The sequence below is a fragment of the Heterodontus francisci genome, chromosome 9, assembly GCF_036365525.1.
Source record: "Heterodontus francisci isolate sHetFra1 chromosome 9, sHetFra1.hap1, whole genome shotgun sequence".
In the NCBI taxonomy this organism is placed as follows: domain Eukaryota; kingdom Metazoa; phylum Chordata; class Chondrichthyes; order Heterodontiformes; family Heterodontidae; genus Heterodontus; species Heterodontus francisci.
The window spans coordinates 111,729,898-111,753,164 of NC_090379.1; the positions used below are offsets into that span (position 1 = coordinate 111,729,898).

General features: G+C 43.5%; 1 protein-coding gene across 1 annotated transcript in view; it reads left to right on the forward strand.

The window, feature by feature from the left end:
- vps39 (VPS39 subunit of HOPS complex) overlaps positions 1–23,267 on the forward strand; it is a 128,560-nt gene that overhangs the window by 43,102 nt on the left and 62,191 nt on the right. Inside the window, exons 7-10 of the mRNA XM_068039685.1 lie at positions 5,631–5,723; positions 9,448–9,631; positions 16,363–16,483; positions 17,674–17,794. Coding sequence (XP_067895786.1) covers positions 5,631–5,723; positions 9,448–9,631; positions 16,363–16,483; positions 17,674–17,794 — 519 coding nt within the window. The remainder of the gene's footprint in view (positions 1–5,630; positions 5,724–9,447; positions 9,632–16,362; positions 16,484–17,673; positions 17,795–23,267) is intronic.

The following is a 23,267-nucleotide window of genomic DNA, read 5'->3' on the forward strand; positions in this document are numbered from 1 at the left end:
ATATATACCCCCAGGTCTTTTTGCTGCTGTACCCCCTTTGGAATTGTATTCTTTATTTTATATTGCCTCTCCTCGTTCTTCCTATCAAAATGTATCACTTCATACTAAATTTCATCTGTCACATGTCTGCCCATTCTACCAGCCTGGCTATGTCCTCTTGAAGTCTCTTTCTGTCCTCCTCACAGTCTACAATACTTTTGTGTCATCTACAAATTTTGAAATTGTGCCCAGTTCACCCAGGTCTGTGTCATTAATATAGATTAAGAAAAGCAGTAGTCCTAATACTGATCCCTGGGGGACCCCACTGCATGCTTTCCTCCAGTCTGAAAAACAACCATTCACCACTACTGTTTCCTGTCATGCAGCTAAATTTGTATCCATGCTGCCACTGTCCCTTTTATTCCACGGGCTTTAACTTTGCTGACAAGCCTGTTTTGTAGCACTTTATCAAACACCTTCTGGAAGTGCACATATACAACATCAATGGCATTACACTCATCAACCCTCTGTTACCTCATGAAAAAACTTAATCTTTAATTAAACAGGATTTGCCCTTAACAAATCTGTGCTGGCTTTCCTTAATTAATCCACATGTATCCAAGTGACGGTTAATTTTGTCCGGAAAATCAATGCTGTGTTTTCGGATGATGTTGCCAAGGGATGTTGCCAGCATTCATGTGAGAAATAAGAGGGAGCGAAGGATAAATCCTTGTTGGTGGGGGGTGGTTGTGGAAAGGACACCAGACAATGGAACAGCATGCTAAAGACAGAGCTAAGCGATGCCACAACCAACAGATCAGGTTGAAACACTACAGTCCTGCCACATGAGTCGTGAATGGTATGGGGCAATTAAGTAACGAGCAGGTGAGAGGAGGAGGATCCATGAACTTCCTCATTCTTAGTGAAAGTGGAGCCTAGCATGCGAGTGCAAAAGAGGAGGCTGAAGTATTTGCAACTTCTGCAGCTAGAATTGCTGACTGGGTGATCCTTCTTGGCCTCTTCCTGAGGTCCCCAACATCACAAATGCCAGTCATCAGCTACTTTTCACTGTACACGGCATCATGAGTGCACTGTACACAGCAAAATCTGGTTCCCAGTACCATCCTGGCTGTAATAAAAGCAAAATACTGCGGATGCTGGAAATCTGAAATAAAAACAAGAAATGCTGGAACCACTCAGCAGGTCTGGCAGCATCTGTGGAAAGAGAAGCAGAGTTAAAGTTTCGGGTCAGTGACCCTTCTTCGGAACGAGCAAATATTAGAAATGTCAAAGGTTATAAGCAAGTGAGCCGGGAGTGGGGCAAGAGATAACAAAGGAGAAGGTGTAGATTGGACAAGGCCACATAGCTGACCAAGAGATCATGGAGCAAAGGCAAACAATATGTTAATGGTGTGTTGAAAGACAAAGCATTAGTACAGATAGGGTGTTAACGAACTGAAGATTGAGCAGCAGCAAGTACAAGCATGAAAAAAAACAGTGGGTAAGCAAACTGAACAAACTACAATGGATAGGGCGGCGCAGTGGTTAGCACCGCAGGCCTCACAGCTCCAGGGACCCGGGTTCGATTCTGGGTACTGCCTGTGCGGAGTTTGCAAGTTCTCCCTGTGACCGCGGGTGCTCCCGTTTCCTCCCACAGCCACAAACTTTGCAGGTTGATAGGTAAATTGGCCATTATAAATTGCCCCTAGTGTAGGTAGGTGGTGGGGAATATGGGATTACTGTAGGGCTAGTATAAATGGGTGGTTGTTGATCGGCACAGACTCGGTGGGCCGAAGGGCCTGTTTCAGTGCTGTATCTCTAAATAGATAAAAATAAATGAAATAAACAAAAAATGTGAAAAAGAAAAAAGAAAAAATATCTAAAAATAAAAGTAAAATGGGGGGCCCGTCATGGCACCGATACAGTCATCAAGGGGCCTGAGCAGGACTCTTCACTATGGACGTCCAATCGCTCTACACCTCCATCCCCCACCAGGATGGTTTAAGGGCTCTCTGCTTCCACCTTGAACAGAGGCCCAACAGTACCCATCCACCACCACCCTCCTCCGCCTGGCTGAACTTGTTCTCACATTGAACAACTTCTCCTTCAACTCCGCTCACTTACTTCAAGTAAAAGGTGTTGCTGTGGGTACCCGCATGGGTCCTAGTTATGCCTGGTCTTTTTGTGGGATATGTCGACCATTCTTTGTTCCAGTCCTACTCAGGCCCCCTCCCCCAACTCTTTTTCGGCGCCGTTTCCTGCTCCCACCCTGAACTGGAAAACTTTATCAACTTTGCTTCCAATTTCCACCCTTCTCTCACCTTTACATGGTCCATCTCTGACACTTCCCTTCCCTTCCTCGACTTCTCTGTCTCCATCTCTGGGGATAGGTTGTCTACTAATATCCATTATAAGCCTACCGACTCCCACAGCTACCTGGACTACACTTCTTCACACCCTACCTCCTGTAAGGACTCCATTCCATTCTCCCAGTTTCTCCGTCTCCGATGCATCTGCTCTGATGATGCCACCTTCCATGACGGTGCTTTTGATGTGACCTTTTTTCTCAACCAAGGATTCCCCCCCACTGTTGTTGACAGGGCCCTCAACCGTGTCTGGCCCATTTCCCACGCCTCTACCCTCACCCCTTCCCCTCCCTCCCAGAACCGTGACAGGGTTCCCCTTGTCCTCACTTTCCACCCCATCAGCCTCCATATCCAAAGGATCATCCTCCGCCATTTGCGCCACCTCCAGCGTGATGCCACTGCCAAATGCATCTTCCCCTCCCTTCCCCCTGTCAGCATTCCAAAGGGATTGTTCCCTCTGCGACACCCTGGTCCACTCCTCCATTACCCACACCACCTCGTCCCCATCCCATGGCAGCTTCCCCTGCAGTCACAGAAGGTGTAATACCTGCTCATTTACCTCCTCTCTCCTCACTATCCCAGTCCCCAAACACTCCTTTCAGGTGAAGCAGCGATTTACTTGTACTTCTTTCAATGTAGTATACTGTATTCGCTGCTCACAATGTGGTCTCCTCTACATTGGGGAGACCAAACGCAGACTGAGTGACCGCTTTGCGGAACATCTCCGCTCAGTCCGCAAGCAGGACCCTGAGCTTCCGGTTGCTTGCCATTTCAACATTGCCCCCTGCTCTCATGCTCACATCCGTATCCTGGGTTTGCTGCAGTGATCCACTGAACATCAACGCAAGCTCGAGGAACAGCATCTCATTTTCCGATTAGGCACACTACAGCCTGCCGGACTGAACATTGAGTTCAATAATTTCAGAGCATTTTACTTTTATTTTTAGTTCTTTTTTCACATTTTTTACAATTTTTTTTCTTTTGTTTATTTCATTTAATTGTAGTTTGTTCAGTTTGCTTACCCACTGTTTTTTTTCATGTTTGTACTTGCTGCTGCTCAATCTTCAGTTCGTTAACACCCTATCTGTACTAATGCTTTGTCTTTCAACACACCATTAACATATTGTTTGCCTTTGCTCCATGATCTCTTGGTCAGCTATGTGGCCTTGTCCAACCTACATCATCTCCTTTGTTATCTCTTGCCCCACCCCCGGCTTACTTGCTTATAACCTTTGACATTTCTAATATTTGCTCGTTCCGATGAAGGGTCACTGACCTGAAACGTTAATTCTGCTTCTCTTTCCACAGATGCTGCCAGACCTGCTGAGTGGTTCCAGCATTTCTTGTTTTTATACCATCCTGGCTGTAATGCTGAAGACTTGTGCACCAGAACTCGCCACACCATTAGCTAAACAGTTCCAGTACAGCTACAACATCAGCATCTATCCAACAATGTGGAACATTGCCCAGATATATCTTGTCCAGAAAAAACAGAAAAACACAACCTGTTCTATTCTAAATACCCAGATGGTGAAGGATAGAGTTAAAACCTATAAGCTTTTATTTACAGATACCTGCATTACAAACATGCACCTCCAAATCCAACAACCACAGTTTCAGTCTCTTCTATATAATGGAGCATAAGTGAATCCCCTGTTAATTTCCCACCACCTGCATACAATTAAATACTCAATTACCATATACTTTTTAAAAAAGGCCCCATCAGCCTACTCTCAATCATCAGCAAAGTTAGTGAAGAAGTTGGCAACCCTGCTCTGAAGTGGCACTTGCTCACTAAAAACCTACTCACTGATGCTCAGTTTGGGTTCCCCAGGAGCACTCGGCTCAGGCCTCATCTGCAGCCTTGGTCTCAACATGGACAGGAGCTGAATTCCAGAAGTTAAGTGTGAGACTGCCCTTGACATCAAGGCACCATTTGTCCGAATGGTGACACCAAAATCCCTAAATAAAATTAAGATAGTGGGGATAGAATCATAGGATAGTATAGCACAGAATGAGACCACTTGGTCTATCAAGTCTTCGCTGGCTCTTTCGAAGAATTTAGTTAGTCCCACTTGGGTAAAACTTCCCTGTGGAATCCATCCCTGGTGCAAAGGAAGCTGTTTGTGGTCATTGGAGGCTAACCTTGCCACTCCCAAGGGAAGCACCTAAGGCCCGAATATCTTCCAGCTGCTGTATCAATGACCTTCCCTCCATCATGAGATCAGAAGTGGGCCTATTCACTGATTATTGCACAGTGTTCAGCTCCATTTGCAATCCTTGGATAATGAAGTAGTCCATGCCCATGGGCAGCAAGGCCTGGTCAACATCCAGGCTTGGGCTGATAAGTTGCTAGTAACAGCACAAGCGCTAGGCAGTGACCATCTCCAACAACAGAGAGCACAGCCATCATCAGTTACATTACCATCACGGATTTTCCAACCATCCCGATGGTCACCTTTGACTAGAAACTGAACTGGACCAGCCATATAAATGCCATGGATGCTAGAGCAGGTCGGAGGCTGGAATTCTGTGGCAAGTGGCTTACCATCTAACTCCCAAAAGCCCCTCTACCACTTAGAAGTTAAGAGTTTGATGGAATTCTCTCCACTTAGCTGAAGGTAAAAAAAAAAGGTCACAGACTTGAAACATTAATTTTTTTTCTCTCTCCACAAATGCTGCCAGACCTGCTGAGTATTTCCAGCATTTTTGTTATTTCAGATTTCCAGCATCCACATTTTGAAGGATACTAGGTTGCCTGTTACAGGTGTGGCCTTCCTCATTCTTTGCATGTAATTTAACTTCATGCACAAAATTCACTCCCTGCTTTCTTCTTAGTTCTCTCTGACTTTAAACTCCGAATTAAAATACATTAGACCCTGTGCTGCTAAATAGAAAATGGATATACTTGAGCCACAATGTAAGTTGCTTGATGGGAGACCATATGACTAATGTGGTTCCGAAATGGAGTAAAACTCTTAAAGTGACAGTGTACCGTCCATTGTTTATATGATGGCCTATTTTCTTGCATGCACAATTTGTATAGGGTTATGAACCAGAGTGTTCAGCAAGGCAAACAAATTTGACAGCTGGATAACTTTTTTGAAAAAAGAAATGATTGAAATGCGTAGGGGAGAAGTGTAGGATGGTAGTTTTTTAAATTAAACTTAAGAGCCAGTCTGCTGAACTACAATTGGCTGCTGGTCCTGTATATTCCTATATTATCTGAAGTACATTCAAAGAATGAGGAAGCAATCTAAACCAATTCTTATCTCTTTGTTACAGGCAGATTTCAGTGTTCCTGATGTTCCCAAATCCATGGCTTGGTGTGAGAACTCCATTTGTGTGGGCTTTAAGAGGGATTACTACCTTATCCGGGTAAGTAGGTTGAAGCTTTTCAGGACTGCAATTTGCAAAGAAATTTGGTAGAAAACTAGTATGCCTGCAAAGTGTGAATTTCTTGTGGTGTGCAATACAAAGCCCAATGGGACTGCAGAAACAGATGGCAGAGAACGGGCCATCCATGCATTCCACTGTGTATTGGCTTTATTTGTGACATAATAAATTTAGAATGTTCTCTGAAGGTCAAACGTAAAAGAAAGAATACAATGGAATTGCTAATCAAAGATGGTACAGCATTACAGAAAATGAGATACTCGCCATTAGTTACCTTTGTGCTATTAATCTTTGAAAATTTAAAACATGCAAGCATGTAAGGCTCAGCTTGAAGGTGCAGCAATATTATAGCTGTGAAGCAAAATGTGATCAAGATCTAGAGAAGGACTGTCCAAAATATGGCCAGCAGGCCAGAATTCAGGTTTCTGTCCGGCCTGCCAATCCTGTGTGACTAATATTGGAGTGGCAGTGCCTAAGTAGTGGCTGATGGACTAATAACAGCAGGCAAGCAATTCTTTGTTGGTGATGATAAAGTTTGCAGAGTGCTGGGGAGAGGAGGGGAGCAGTGCCAGACAGCAGCTCTGCATTCACAGCTGGGGCAGGGCAGACGGACATTGTAGCGTTTGTCGATTCCCATGGAGGCAGGGCTGACTGGGCCGTCGCGTGATTGTGCTTCCCCTAGCAGCAAAGTAACGTCTTCAGCCCCTATGTCACATCTGTCAACAAACAGGCCAAGCTCCTGAGCAGCGGGGGAGGCTGGCAGCAGCTGCAGGTACAAGATGCTGTCTGGCAATTAAATTGATCCGGTGCCAATTCTTTTGCTGTTGTTGTTATGTCATCAGAAAGGGAAAGAATCAGTGCTTTACAATAGTGAATATCAAATTCCTTATCTCTAAGTTTACCCTATTGTCATTAATCAATTCCAAACAATTTTGTTTTCTAGCAAATAGAAATTAAAAGTTTTATTTTCCTCCTTAATCTAGCAAAGCAAAATACAGTGAACAGTCAGTGTAACCAAAACTTTACAGGATACATTGTCCTGCTGACACCACTGGTGTTGAGCAGTCTTATGTGAATGACTTTTTGGAACAGGTTTAGTATGCTTCCACTAATAATTTCATAACAGGTTGTAATGAACTGAGCTCCACTGCCCCTTCCTATTGACAACAATGGCATCGCACTTCCCTATCTCTCTAATCTTCTTCATCCCTACAACCCTCTGAGAACTCCAACTCTAGCCTTTTGTGCATTTGTCACTCTCTTCATGCCAGCATTGACAGCCTTTCCTTCATCCATTAGCACTGGAGTTCCCTCCCTAAATCTCTCCACATCAATCTCTGTTGTCATTTCTCTGTGTTTTTAAATTCTCTGAAAGGACAGTATGGGACAGATTTAGAGCAGTAGGGGACTTCGGGCCGTGTACTCCCAATACCTTTGACACTGCCAGGAGTCCCAGGATCAGGTTATCTTGACAGATGGGAAGAATTTTGTTCTTGTACTTTGAGGCCTACTGGTGCTGTGACAGTTATTTTCTTTAAATCATGACTGTCCTTTTACTCTAGTTTCACTCTGCCTTTGTATTTGATCACTGGATCAATCTTTGAACTTTTAAATTATCACCCCCCCCAACCCCTCTCCATGACCCAAGCAACGCTAATCATTAGAGTCCCATGGTATCCCTGGCATCTGAAATTACTGAAGGCGTGACCAAATTCTGCCCCAAAGTTAGCAACATGAGGCATGTGAATGCAATGCTATCATCCTCCTGATCATTGCATAAAAACACCTCATACCCAAAGAAAGTGCACATTTTTTGTTGTTTTGATTTATAGCAAGATAAATTTTAATGCCTTTATATTTCCGAAATTTGCTCACCGGCCCACTATGTAAGACAACAATTGTAATGTGGTCCCCCAAGTGAAAAGGTTGGACACCCCGACCAAGAGCTTAGGATGCCTGATCTCGCCTTCCTTGCATTTCTTTTCTGAACATTCCTGATATTTTTCAATTATCTCAATTCAGTAAAGTCAACTGCTTCACCGGATGACCGACCAATCTGTTGCTTCTGGTGACTTATGCAGGTGTAGTTGATCAGTTGGTCTCTGGACCTTCCCCAGTCTAGGAAGTTGTTTTGTCTCTTGTTAACAAGTCTTAGCTGAGTACAATTCACCCAGAAAAACCCAGAAATTGCAAAATTTGAATTTGTGCCTTTCCACTAGATAAACAAAGCAGCATAGATGCATGGAACAGACATTGTAAAATGCAATAGCATTGCTGTAATTTAAAATGCTTTCCAGGATGAAGCACGTGTCACTTGTTCTCTCTTCCCCATCCCATAATTGTATTAATACCTACAATACGATGCAACATTTCCCAAAAGGCACCACCAGCAGCATCACATTGTTGTTGGTTCTCCATTTCTAAAATAGTTGGAGAATTCCATATCATCATTCACCCCACATGGCAGCACGTTCAACAACCTTCATGGTCCCATAGAAGCAGCTTACTATGGACAGATTAAACAAAATATCCTTGGTTGAATCTGATGCATGGTTTTGCTGAGATGGAGGTGTGAGCAGTTATTCACACCCTGTTTATAGCTGCTCTAAATGAAGATGATTTTCAGTTTATGAAATTCTCCTGAGCAGGAGGGAGCACAGTGAATAGATCATTTCTTCCAGGCATAATAGTCTTCTAAAATTATTCATCCTTGGCATGAATAGACTGTGATGGTTCCTTCTGTTAGAGGGTGGGGTGCAAAGTTTTCAAAGTTCTCATTAGCCACATGCTTACATCCGAATACACAAACCCACTACTGGTTAAAATGTTGAATATTGCCTTTCTAACATAAGGTTGTAGAGTCCTGGAAAGGTGGGAGGGAGGTAGAGTAGCATTTGGTTGTCTGTTGGTACAGGAACCTAAGTGAAGCATATGCACTCTTCTTGGGACAATACTTAAACTCTTCATGCAACTTACTGGGCAATTTACACAATAAAAGACATTCTCAGAAGCATTGCCATCAGCAGGTCCTTAGCCTGCTGCAAATTTTAGAATGATGAAGCTGAAAAGAGCCTCTCCCAGAGATGGGGAAGGAAAAGGATGACTGGATAGTGTAGCTGCACAGAAACACATCTCCTGCTGTCTTGAGGGTAGAACAGCAATGGTTCAATGGAATTTTTGGTCGTCATTTCAAATCCACTAAAAGAGTTTGGCAAGAGGCAGCAACTTGATACAATTTGTTGGAGTTGGGGAATATGGGAACATGAAAGGTGTAACTTTAGTCTCAAATTTATGAACAAAATACATTTGATTCATTAGATACATAGTTTATCTGATAGACTGCTGAGATTTTCCATATTCATCTTTGGCTATTTGGTCATGAGAGTGGATGGTCTTGATGTCCTGTTGGGAATTGCCTGAACTTCTGATGGCTGTTTCCCCAAAACAATGTCACCGCTTGAAAAAATATGTTTTTGCAGTCACATGCAGAGTTTGGGAACTTGGCATATGGAAGAATGTGATTGTAAAAACATATCTTAGCCGTCTCTAGAGTGGATTACTATGGATTAGGAGTTTATTAAATAGATCTACTTGCATCATAAGTATGTGTAAAACCTGTCTCTTTACGGGCTGAGATTACATTGTTGTGGGTTAAATGATTTTGAATCAATAACTTGTACACAAATGTTCTTTTCTTATTAAATAGTTGGATGGAAAAGGTTCAATAAAGGAACTTTTCCCAACCGGGAAGCAACTTGAGCCCCTCGTGACTCCCTTGGAGGACCAAAAGGTGGCAGTCGGGCAAGACGATTTAACAGTAGTTCTGAATAAGGATGGAGTCTGCACTCAGAAATGTGCCCTGAACTGGACAGATATCCCTCTCGCTATGGGTATGTAAACTTTAATAGATTGTTCAAAGTTCTTGATTCTTTCTAATAAATTGTTTTCATAGAATTCCTATGAATGATTTGCAGAGCACTTGCATTTTATTACTTCATATTAAAGGCCTGCTACCTGACCCGGACCCGATGGAACCCGACGATGTGTCGAGTTTGGGTCGGGTTGCACTTCTGGGTCCGGCATTTGGGCTCTGGTCTGGTTGGGTCAGACATGCTCTATCACAGGTAAGTGGCTCCAATGTTAATTTAATTTTTGGACGAGAAAGGTGGTTTTATTATTTTACGCTTGTGCAGATCAGCAACAAAGTGAAAAACGGAAGGTAAGTTACCTGATGGTCGGGTTGGGCGCTGGAAAAAATGGAAGGACTCTGGCCGGATGTGGTTCTTTCGGGTTCGGGTTTTTTTTTTGTAGACCTGAACAGGCCTTTACTTCATATTCTGAGGGCTACAAAGCTTTAAGGATGTTAACCGGTGGATAGACCCCAGTCAGAACAAACTGTATAGCAGTTGATTTATAACTTGAGAACTTGAATAACTTTACTCTGGCAAAAGTGTATTAATGAACTCTGTTGCTTTTCTTTAGATTGGCCATATCTATGTACCAATCAAGTCCCCAACCCCCACCCCCCACTCCAAACAAAAATCTTGTTTCATTTTCTGACTTCTTTCACCTGCTATGTAAATACATTATGGAGACTTTGGGTTGGGAGAGGGGAAATGGAACCAGTCAAATACACTGGCAGTAGCACTGAATGCGCATTATGTCAAAAAGAATTGCACTTCAGTCCAACTATGTTCGCTTACTTCTGTGGGGAGCACTGCAAATGTTTTGACCAAGTGGAATTTCTTTTTAAATAAATCAAACACATAGTGATCAATGGTCAATCACTTATTAGTGATGCTACCTACCCATCAGTTATCTCCCTTTTAGTAAAGAGCTTGTTAACTTCCTATGTTTAACTTATGTTGGATGTGGGACGGAACAATGTCTTTACACTATAATACAAGGTTATGAAATACAGGTCTATGCCTGAAATGACTTTCTGCTGTGCAACGCAGGCTGAATTCCTAATTTCGGCAACTTTATCATGGATTAATGCTGAATGTAAGACAGCATTTCCCCACAGACAGAGGAGCAAAGTCAGTTTGAAACATAGAAATAGTAGTAGGCCATGAAAGTCCTTCAAGCCTGTTCTGCCATTCAGTTATATCATGGCTGATAGGTATCTTAACCTCATCTACCCACTTTGGCTCTGTAACCCTTACGTAACAAAAATCTATGAAACTAAGTTTTAAAATTTTCAGTAGATATCTCAACATCTTTTGGTTGGGTGGGGGATGGTGGGATGTGGGTAGAGTTCCAGATTTTTTTTTTTCTTTGGCCTCCTTATCTCGAGAGACAATGGGTAAGCGCCTGGAGGTGGTCAGTGGAGTGTGGAGCAGCGCCTGGAGTGGCTATAAAGGCCAATTCTAGAGTGACAGGCTCTTCCACAGGTGCTGCAGAAAAATCTGTTTGTCGGGGCTGTTACACAATTGGCTCTCCCCTTGCGCCTCTGTGTTTTTTCCTGCCAACTGCTAAGTCTCTTCGACTTGCCACACTTTAGCCCCGCCTTTATGACTGCCCGCCAGCTCTGGCAAACGCTGGCAACTGACTGCCACGACTTGCGATCAATGTCACAGGACTTCATGTCGTGTTTGCAGACGCCTTTAAAGCGGAGACATGGACGGCCGGTGGGTCTGATACCAGTGGCGAGCTCGCTGTACAATGTATCTTTGGGGATCCTGCCATCTTCCATGTGGCTCACATGACCAAGCCGTCTCAAGCGCCGCTGACTCAGTAATGTGTATAAGCTTGGGGATGTTGGCCGCCTCGAGGACTTCTGTGTTGGAGATACGGTCCTGCCACCTGATGCCAAGTATTCTCCGGAGGCAGCGAAGATGGAATGAATTGAGACGTCGCTCTTGGCTGACATACGTTGTCCAGGCCTCGCTGCCATAGAGCAAGGTACTGAGGACACAGGCTTGATACACTCGGACTTTTATGTTTCGTGTCAGTGCGCCATTTTTCCACACTCTCTTGGCCAGTCTGGACATAGCAGTGGAAGCCTTATCCATGCGCTTGTTGATTTCTGCATCTAGAGACAGGTTACTGGTGATAGTTGAGCCTAGGTAGGTGAACTCTTGAACCACTTCCAGAGCGTGGTCGCCAATATTGATGGATGGAGCATTTCTGACGTCCTGCCCCATGATGTTCGTTTTCTTGAGGCTGATGGTTAGGCCAAATTCATTGCAGGCAGCCGCAAACCTGTCGATGAGACTCTGCTGGCACTCTTCAGTGTGAGATGTTAAAGCAGCATAGCCAGCAAAGAGGAGTTCCCTGATGAGGACTTTCCGTACTTTGGACTTCGCTCTTAGACGGGCAAGGTTGAACAACCTGCCCCCTGATCTTGTGTGGAGGAAAATTCCTTCTTCAGAGGACTTGAAGAAGTGTATGAAGAAGTGCTTCCTGACAATCCCATGAAGTAGTGAATAGGATTGATGCAGGTAATGTGGTTGATTAAAAGAGGAATGTGGATGTGAAATTGGTTAGGGGGCAGAATGCAGAGAATACGGTTGTTTTCCAGAATGGAGGGAAGTGTGCATGGTGTCCCTCAGGGATTGGTGTTGGGACCACAGTTATTAATGATATATATTAATGACCTGGACTTGGGTATACAGGTCAAAATTTCAAAGTTTGCAGATGACACGAAACTCTAAAATGTGAGCAGCAACAGATTTCAGGAGGGCATAGACGGTCTAGTGAAATGGATAGCCTCATGACAGATGAAATTTAACAGAGAAGTGTGAAGTGATTTTTGTAGGAAAAATGAGAAGCAAGTACTTTAGGCAGGATGTTGAGACCTTAGCGAGGGTGCAGAGCAGATTTACTGCAATGCTACAGGGATGAAGGATTACAACAATGTGGAAAAACTAGAGAAACTGGCATTGTTCTGCTTAGAGCAGAGGGTTAAAGAGAGATTTAATAGAGGTGTTCATATCATGAAGGATTTTGATAGAATAAATAAAGAGAAACTGTTTCCAATGACAATGAAATTGTGTTTGACATATTTGTTTTGAGGATGTAACTAGTAGGGTAGATAAAGGGGAACCAGTCGAAGTAGTATACTTGGATTTCCAAACGGCATTCGGCAAGGTGCCACACAAAAAGTTAATATGCAAGCTATGGGCTCATGGAGTTGGGCTGATACATTCGATAGAGGTTTGGTTAACAGACAAGACTCGGAGAGTAGGGATAAATGGGGCATTTTCAAGTTGACCAGCTGTAATTAGTGGAGTGCCGCAGGGTTCGGTGCTGGAGTCTCAGCTATTTACAATCTATATTAATGACTTGGACAAAACGACAGAAAGTGATGTATCTAAGGTTGCTGATGATACAAAGCTAGGTGGGAATGCAAGCTACGAGGAGGACACAAAGAGGCATAAACAGGTTCAGTGAGTGGGCAGCAAAGTTGCAGATGGAGTTTAATGTGGGAAAGTGTGAGGTTATTCACTTTGGTAGAAAGAATACAAAAGATAATTTTGTTTTTTAAAAGGTGTAAAACTTGTAAATGATTTTCAGAGGGACTTGAGTGTACTTGTACAAGTAACACAAAGTTACCATGTGGATACAGCAAGCAATTAGGAAGGAAAATGGCATGTTGGCCTTTATTACAAGGGGATTGAAGTACAAGAATTAAGAGGTCTTGCTACAGTTGTACAGGGCTTTTGTGAGACCACATCTGGAGTGCTATGTGCAGTTTTGGTCTCCGTATTTAAGGAAAGATATACTTGCTGTGGAGGCAGTACAGTGAAGGTTCACCAGATTGGTCCTTGGGGTGAGAGGGTTCTCCTATGATGAGAGGCCAAGTAAATTGGGTCTATAATTTCTGGAGTTTAGAAGAATGAGAAGTGATCTCATTGAAACGTACAAGCTTCTGAAGGGGCTTGAAGGGTAGACGCTGAGAGGTTGTTTCCACTGGCTGGGGAATATAGAACATGGGAGCACAATCTCAGGTTAAGGGGCCAATCATTTAGGACTGAGATGAGGAGAAATTTCTTCAGTCAAAGAGTTGTGTATCCTTGGAATTCTTTACTCAGAGGGTTGTGGATGCTCCATCATAGAATACATTTATGGCTGAAGACAGATTTTTGGTATGTCAAGGGATATGGGAAGTGGCCAGGAAAATGGAGTTGACGCCGAAGATCAACCATGATCGTATTGAATGGCAGAGCAAGCTCAAGGGACCATATTGGTTTTCTCCTGATCCTATTACTTATGTTTTTATGATAAAACAGTCGGTAGCCAGAGGTCGCAGATTTAAGGTAATTGACAGATGAACCAGAGGCGTCATAAGTATACATTTTTTTTCTACAGCAAGTATGATCTGGAATGCTTTGCCTGAAAAGGTGGTGGAAGCAGATCTAATAATAATTTTCAAAAGGGAATTGGATAAACATTTGAAGGGGAAAATTGCAGGGCTATGGAGAAAGAGCAGGCAAGTGGGGCTAATTAGTAGCTCATACAAAGAGCCAAAACCAGCCTCCTTCTGAGCTGTATCAATCTATGATTTTAGGATCACCTCTGAACTGCCTATCTCTAAGGTTAAGATTATGCCCCCTTGTTCTGGACGCCCCATGCAGAAGAAAAAGTTTTTCTCTATCCACCCTATTGACTCCTTTTAATCATTTTAAACATCTCAATTAGATTATTCCTTAATCTTCTCTACTGAAGGGAATGCAAGTCAACTAGTCTGTGCAATGTGTCCCCCTAATTTAACCCTTTTAGTCAGGTATAAATCTGGTGAATCTGTGCATCCCCTCCAAGGCCAATATTCTGTCTCATGTTCTGATACCCAGAATGAATGAAACACTGTACTCTAAATGGAACCTAACATTCCCAGGTAACTAGCTTCAGTCATATTGACCTAGAATGACACAAACAGGCCAGTCAGCCCAATCAGTCTATGCCAGCGTTTCTGCTCCACTTGATCTTCCGCTCCTAACACCTAATCAGCACATACGTCAAATCCCTTCTCCCTCATATGCTTATCTAGCTTCCACTTAAGTGCATCTGTACGATTCACCTCAAGTACTCCCTGTTGTACCAAGTTCCACATTCTGATCACTTTCCAGATTAAAAAAAAACTTTCTGCTGAATTTCCTATTTGATTTCTTGGTGACTATCTTATATTGATGGCCTCTAGTTTTACTGCTCCCCAGAAGCGGAACTACTCTCTCTCTGTCTACTCTATCAAAACCTTTTATAATTTTAAAGACGTCTATTAGATCACCCCTCAACCTCCTCTTTTCTTCAAAAGAAAAGTGACAGCCTGTTCATCCTTTCCTGATGGGTATAACCTTGCAGTTCTGATATCATCCCTGCAAATTTTCTTTGCATTCTCACCAGTACTTCTATATTCTTTTTCATAATATGCCAACCAGAACTGTGCACAGAACTCTATGTTGTCTAACCAAGATTTGATACTTGCCTACGTTGAAGTTGCAGTGTTGCCCACTCAATTTCAGTCCCCCATTGCAACATTCTGCTCCCATCTACACTATTGTCTCTACTGTTCAATTCTCTTCCTTCAGAAATAAATCCAAGTGCTTGTTTTTTTATTACGGCCTTATTAATCTGTAACTACTTTTGGTGATTTGTGTATTTGTACTCCCAGATTCCTTGGCTCCTCTATACCCAATTTAGATGTTTATTTTCCAAGCAATACGTGACCTCCTTACTTTTCTTGCCAAAATATAATACCTCACACTTGTCAGCGTTGAAATTAATTTACCAATTATGTGTCCATTCTACAAGTTTATTAATGTCTTGTAATTTGTTACAGTCCTCTTCAGTATTGGCTATCCCCACCAATTTGGTGTCATCACAAATTTAGAAATTGTGTTTTTGATTCCAAAGTCTAGATTGTTAATGTAAATTGTGAACAACAGTGGTCCCAGTACTGATGCTTGTGGGACATCATTTCTTACCTTCTGCCACTCTGAATAGCTACCTGTTACTCTCTACATTCTGCCTTGCAGCCAGCTACCTATCCGTTCTGCTACTTGTCCCCTGACTCCACATGTTCTGACCTTATTAGTCTAGTATGTGGTGCCTTTTGTGCATTTATATATATATTACATCTACTACATTATCTTTGTTTACTCTCTCCATTACTTTTACAAAGAATTCAGTGAGGTTGGTTGCATACGTGCTATTTCAGTGTGGAGAAATCAGCTTCTCTCATCCCTCCGATTTTTTCACTATTCCTGCCTTCCTTGATTAGACACTCTCCCTGGGCATTGGTTCCAGTGCTTGTTGTTGCACCATTGTGACTGCTGAGCCTGATCCTATACTGACTGGATCTCCCAAGTGTGCCTTCGCAGCATGGCTCACTGGGTGGTTTTATTCCTCCCAATCTGTCATATCATGACCACTGAGGCTAATCGTAGAACCACAAATGCTCTGACTAAGATCAAGTCAATCAGCAGTCTGGGAATTGATTTTGAACCCGCTATTAGGTCAGTGAGAGTGCTTTAAGAGTACATGCTGAGGGGCAGGGGAAAAGTGAAACAAAAAAGCATTGAATGGCCCTTCCCAGAGGAGCTTAAAACAAAATTCATAATTGCTCAGAGGAAGTTGTTTCTCAGCAGCTGCATCCATTTTATTTGATTGTCTCCAATAGAGCATCAATCCCCTTACATCATAGCAGTGCTGCCGCGATATGTGGAGATTCGTACCTTCGAGCCACGCCTACTTGTACAGAGTGTGGAGCTGCAAAGGCCACGGTTTATCACGTCAGGAGGGTAAGTGAGTATGCCTCTTTCACAGTTCCATTGCCTTCCCAAAACATAATGGGAAATGAATTGTTCCAGGTCAGGCTGCTTAGCTCAGCTGGAAGATTGAAGTATGACATGGCACTGGGACTTGAATGCACAGCCAAAAAGTACTAAATGGAATGTTCCCTCTAAAGTTTTGTTGTCATGTGCAGCCAGTTCTTTTTAATGCGCGGTACCTTTATTTTTTTTTTTGCAGCCACACATGCACTGTTTAATACTGAGCGAGGCCTGCATGGTACCTTAGTGCACAGCTTAGTGGGAATATTGGTTGTACTCATGGTGTTACTGTTGCTGACATACTGCATATTTGTGTAGCTGAAATCGTCAGATATGCCTAGCAGATGGCAGTCCTTATGTAGCCTCAATATTTTTCCTATAGTGTGGAGCCCAATACTGCACACCGTACTCTAACTGAAAACCTATTCAGGTATCGTAAGGGCTCATTATTATCCCTGGGCTTTTATATTCTGTACCTCTTGTGATATAACCTAAAGTTCCATTAACTTTTTGTTTTAGTTTTATCAAGCTAGGTTCTGCCTTCAGTGTCCTGTGAACTTGTATCAAATTCCTCTGATCTTCCACAACACTAAGCTTATTTCTATTACTGTTTTTAATCAGTGTGTCACCTCTCACATATACAGATCAGTAAATGAGTACACCCTCCACTTTCTCCCTATTTCCACACTGATGACATCTTTGTTTCACAACAAACCAAGCAGTCTCAGAGCCCCTTTTCTTTTCAGCCACCTTCACTCTGTGGTTATTTTTTGTCCTCCTTTTCCCCTCAGTCATAAGATTTGTATTGTCTTACCAATAAAAGAGAAACGCTGGTGTGAATGTCTGTTTGTTTGTACTTTTATTGGCTTCATTATGATGCTGTACTTTTTTTTGGATGAAGGATGAGGAATGTGAAGGTAATGAGATGTACACGAGTAGCATGCAAGTAGCAAGCTGCCCCCACCTGGTGTGCTTTCTTTCCAAGAAGACTGCTGAAATTCTTATGGAAATATTTTAGTTTAATGATCCAACATGTTGTACCTGCAGTCATTTGTGATTAAACCAGCTAGCTGGGCAGTTATAATGAATGATAGAAAATAAGTATTCATTTCTTTTCCTCTCCTCTTTCTCTCCCACTGGCCACCAACTTCTCTTTTCAGGCCTAACATTGTCTATGTGGCCAGCAATCACTTTGTTTGGCGATTGGTACCTGTTTCAATTGCAACTCAGATTCGACAGCTTCTTCAAGACAAGCAGTTTGAATTGGCATTGCAGCTTGCTGTAAGTAATTATAAAATATACCTTTAGTTATTGCATGTCTTTTTAAACTACCCCTGCAAAACTCAATATTTATATGTGAGGTTCTTGTTCCATGTGCCTCCGAGTTGGGAAGGTGGAATGATCTTAACTATGGTATGACCCTAGACTGCAGTATTTTAAGTATTGGACCAAATGATGGGTCACGATTATCACTTTAAAAAGTAATCTCCTTATGATGACGAGAGATGTAAAATATATACTCGACTATTCTGCGCAGTTTTCACTCGGCACGTATGTGAATAAGATTGTGTGTTCTGTTGTCACTGGCTGTTGTTTTTATTTTTTTTTTCAGGAGGACATGGACAGGCAGCAGGTTAGGCAGATAAGTGGCCAGAGCAGTTCACTACAGAGGAATATGAAGTGGTACATTTAGAGAAAAGAAAGTGAATAGAATATTTTTTTAATAGTTTGGAAGAACAAAGATCTAGGGTTCAGATAAGAGATCTTCAAAGGAAGCTTGCAGGTGGTAAAGGCCATCAATAGGCAAATTTGATCTTTTTGTTTTATACCCAAGGTATTTAATATAAAAGCAAACAAGAGATATTGAATGTGTACAAGACGTTGATTAAGCCACAGTTGGAGCATTGCATGCAGTTCTGTACATTCCCATGGTGGTAAAGGATTTTTAGAGCCAAAATTCACTAGATTGATACAAGAAACAAACAATTATTATGTAGCAAGGTTCAAAAACTTGGTGCATTTTCATTGCAATAGAGAAGATATAGGATCAAATTTATTATGTTTTGGTTGGTAAATAGTGAAAGGTTAGTCAACCACAAAAACAATCACTAACTAGGGTACAGACCAACGATTATCACTGCATGAATTAAGGAAGTTTAAGCAATATATCCCCCTGAATGGGGGTTATTTGAACATGCAATGCTTTATCACAAGTGGCTATTGAGGCAAAGGATGTAACACTATTTAAAAAGAAATTTGTTAATATTTGAAAAGGAAAGGGCATAATGAAAGGACAAGTCAAAGGCAATGGGATGATTGTGGGATAGCTCCATTGGAAGAATTATAGACACAATAGGTCAAACGATGGCCACCTCAGCTTTGATTTCTGATCCTCTGTCCATCCATTGTAATTTCTAAAGGAAACAGTCTGTACCTGTAACCTGGTACCGAAAGCTTCTTGAAATATTTGAGGACAACTGGGGATATTCTTGGGAAAATTGTGTACATAGGAACATACGAATTAGGAGGCCACTCAGCCCCTTGAGCCTGCTCCGCCATTCAACAAGATTATGGCTGATCTGATTGTAACCTCAACTACACATTCCCGCCTACCCCCAATAATCTTTCACCCTGTTGCTTATCAAGAATTTATCTACCCCTGCCTTAAAAATATTTAACTACTCTGTTTCCACCGCCTTTTGAGGAAGAGAGTTTCAAAGACTCACGACTCTCAGCGAAAAAATTTCTCCTCATCTCTGTCTTAAATGGGTGATCCCCTAGTTCTAGGTTCTTCCACAAGAGGAAACGTTCTTTCCACATCCACCCTGTCAAGACCACTCAGAATCTTATATGTTTCAATCAAGTTGCCTCTTACTCTTCTAAACTCCAGCGAGTACAAGCCTAGCCTGTCCATCCTTTCCTCATAAGACAACCTGCCCATTCCAGGTACTAATCTAGTAAACCACCTACTCTGAACTTCCAATGCATTTACATCCTTCCTTAAGTAAGGTGACCAATACAGTACACAGTACTCCAGATGTGGTCTCACCGATGCCCTGTATAACAGAAGCATAACCTCTCTACTTTTGTATTCAATTCCTGTCGCAATAAATGCTAACATTCTATTTGCTTTCCTAATTACTTGCTGTACCTGCATACTAACCTTTTGCGATTCATGTACTAGGACACCCAGATTCCGCCGCATCTCCGAGCTCTGCAATCTCTCACCATTTAGATAAGGGGGCTGCATTTACTGACAGCGCAACTACTAGGTGGTGCAGGACTAGCACATGCACAAATGCAGCCTCTTCCAATGACATTTCAGTGTCTGCTACTCTCGGGCAGCTGCCAGTAATAAAGATGGCGCAGCTCAATTTATCACAGAAAACATTTTCAAGCTGAGAATACCCTCAATGGCTGCCATTGTCGCCTCCACCCCACCCCCAACTGTCCCTCGCTCCCTCCTGCTCCTGTCTTCTCGCTGCTTGCTCCTTACTGCCTTCCCTTAGCCACTTGCTGCGGCCTCGTCGCTCGCCTCTGCTCTCCGGCCACTCGTTCCCCACTCCCTCTCTCCTCCCCCCCCCTCCACCCCCGCAACCCCATTGTCTGACCACTTTCTCCCTCTCTCTTTCTCTCCCCTCCCCCCCCCCCCCCCCAACTGCTCGCTCCCCACTTTCCCCAACCCCCATCCCACTCTCTGGTCACTTGCTCCCCATTTCATCCCCCACCTCACTCCAGCAGTTTGTTCCAGGCCATGACGCTTGGCCTCTTCTTGGCCACTCGCTCCCACGTTCGATAGTTCCTCACCGTACCGCCCGAAGAATCAAGGCAGCCCACGAGGGGTGACGGGGCGACATGGGAGCGAGTGGCCGAGAGGAAGTGGCGTGGCCTGGAGCGAGCAGCTGGAGGTGGGGTGGGAGGCGGGAAGTGAGCGGCCGGAGAACGGGGTTGGGGAAGAAGCAGGGGAGTGAAGAGCTGGAGGAGGGGAATCGGGGGTGGAAGTGGGGAGCTAACGGCCGGAGAGCAGGTGGGCGGGGGGGGGAGCGAGGAGTGGGTAACGATTGGCCAAGAGGGTGGGGGGGGGGAGGAGGGGTGGTGGTGCTGGGTGAGGAGCAGTAACGAGGTCTGGAGTGGGAGGAGTTGGGGGGGGTGGTGGTGTGTCGGGGTGAAGAAAGCGCCAAGGGGGGAAGCGAGTGCCCAAGGGGGGAGAGCGGCCGGTGGGGTGGGAGCGAGTAGCTGAGGCAGGCAGGGGGAGCGAGTGGCTGAGGGAAGGCAGTGACGTGGCGGGAATCTAACTGCGTGAAGTGGCAATTGAAGCAGGGATGGTGAGAGGGAGCGAAGTACTGTTCGGGTGAATGGAGATGGCTGTTGAGGGATGAGGACTTCATTGCATGGTGACGTCATGCGCACGTATGCGTGCATTCATACTGGCAAATGTTTGCACACATTAATGACGTCCGCGATCACTCTGCGCATGCCATGCGTTGTCAGGAGTCACTTTGTTTTTATAATATGCTTTTTAAATCTTTCTGGCACAGTGGCGCAGTGGTTAGCACTGCAGCCTCACAGCTCCAGGGACCCGGGTTCGATTCTGGGTACTGCCTGTGTGGAGTTTGCAAGTTCTCCCTGTGTCTGCGTGGGTTTTCTCCGGATGCTCCGGTTTCCTCCCACAAGCCAAAAGACTTGCAGGTTGGTAGGTAAGTTGACCATTATAAATTGTCACTAGTATAGGTAGGTGGTAGGGAAATATAGGGACAGGTGGGGATGTTTGGTAGGAATATGGGATTAGTGTAGGATTAGTATAAATGGGTGGTTGATGGTCAGCACAGACTCGGTGGGCCGAAGGGCCTGTTTCAGTGCTGTATCTCTAATCTAATCTAAAATGGACAATTTCACATTTTCACATTTTCCCACATTATACTCCATTTGCCTGATCTTTGCCCTATCTATATCCCTTTGTAGCCTCCTTATGTCCTCTTCACAAGTTATTTTCCTATCTGTCTTTGTGTCATCTGCAAATTTAGCAACCATACCTTCGGTCCCTTCATCTAAGTCATTTATATAAATTGTAAAAGGTTGAGGCCCCTGCATTGATCCCTGTGGCGCACCACTCGTTACATCTTGCCAACCAGAAAATGACCCATTTATGGCTACTCACTGTTTCCTGTTAGCGAGCCAATATTCTATCCATGCCAAAATGTTATCCCCTACACCATGAGCTTTTATTTTCCACAATAACCTTTGATGTGTCACCTTATCAAATGCCTTCTGGAAATCCAAGTACAGTACAGTCACTGGCTCCCCATTATCCACAGTGCATGTTAATTCTTCGAAGAACTCCTATATATTGGTTAAGCGTGATTTCCCTTTCACCAAACCATGTTGACTCTGCCTGATTACCTTGAATTTTTCTGAGTGCCCTGCTTTAACGTCTTTAATAATAACTTGTAACATTTTCTCAATGACAGGTGTTAAGCTAACTAGCCTGTAGTTTCCTGCTTTCTGTCTCCCTCCCTTTTTGAATAAAGGAGTTAAGTTGGCTATTTTCCAATGTAATGGAACTTTCCCCGAATCTAGGGAATTTTGGAAAATTAAAACCAACACATCAACTATTTCACTAACCACTTCTTTAAGACTCTAGGATGAAGCCCATTAGGACTCGGGGACTTGTCCGCAACTCCAGCAATTTGCTCAGTACTACTTTCCTGGTGATTGTAATTTTCTTGTGTTCCTCTCTCCCTTCCATTTCCTGATTTACAGCTAATACTGTGATGTTACTTGTATCCTCAATAGTGAAGACCGATGCAAAATACCCGTTCAATTCATTTGCCATCTCCTTATTTTCCCTTATTAATTCCCCAGACTCACTTTCTATAGGACGAACACTCATTTTATTAACTCTACTTTTTTAAATATCTTTGGAAACTCTTACTATCTGTTTTTATATTTCTAGCTAGCTTTCTCTCGTACTCTAATTTTACCTTCCTTATCAATATTTTAGTCATTTTTTGCTGTTTTTTATATTCTGTCCAATCTTCTGACCTGCCTCCCATCTTTGTGCTCCCAAAAAAACTGGAAAGAGGTTAGGGAAGGGGACAAGGGAATGGAGTTTTTACAGTGTATTCAGGGATCCTTTCTTTTGCCGTTCAAGAAGAGAGGAATCCTACTGGGTTGAAAAATACTTACCAGCTTTTTTTCAACAATTCCTCCCTTCACCCACCATGTACCAGGAGCGAAACACACTGTTGCTCAGTGCTGGCCCGGCACTCTGAATCGTGTTCACCTCCCCCTCCACGCGGTCTCTGCGAGCTCATCTTATCTCTTCTCGTTCCCCCACCCCCCAATCACTTTTTATTGGTCAGCGACCCCAGCATTGGCAGACTGGAACAAAGTGCACACCATGATTGGCTGATTGGCAGGCCGGAACGAAGTGCACTATGACTGGCAGTCTGGTTCGAAACCTTCGGCGGGCTGGAGTTTGGCCCACAGGCCATATGTTGAACAACCCTGTGTTAGATGAAGTGGGGTGGAAGGAGGCTTGTGTGGAGCAAAAATGCCAGCATTGACTAGTCCGGCTGATTGGCCTGTTTCTGTGCTGCAGACTTGATGTAATTCTCTACCTAATGAACCATACCTGTCATAGGAACAGGAGTAGGCCTTTTAACCCCTCAAGCCCATTCTGCCAGTCAAATGAGATCATGGCTGACCTGGACCCTAACTTCACATACCTGCTTTTTCCCACAATCCCTTAATA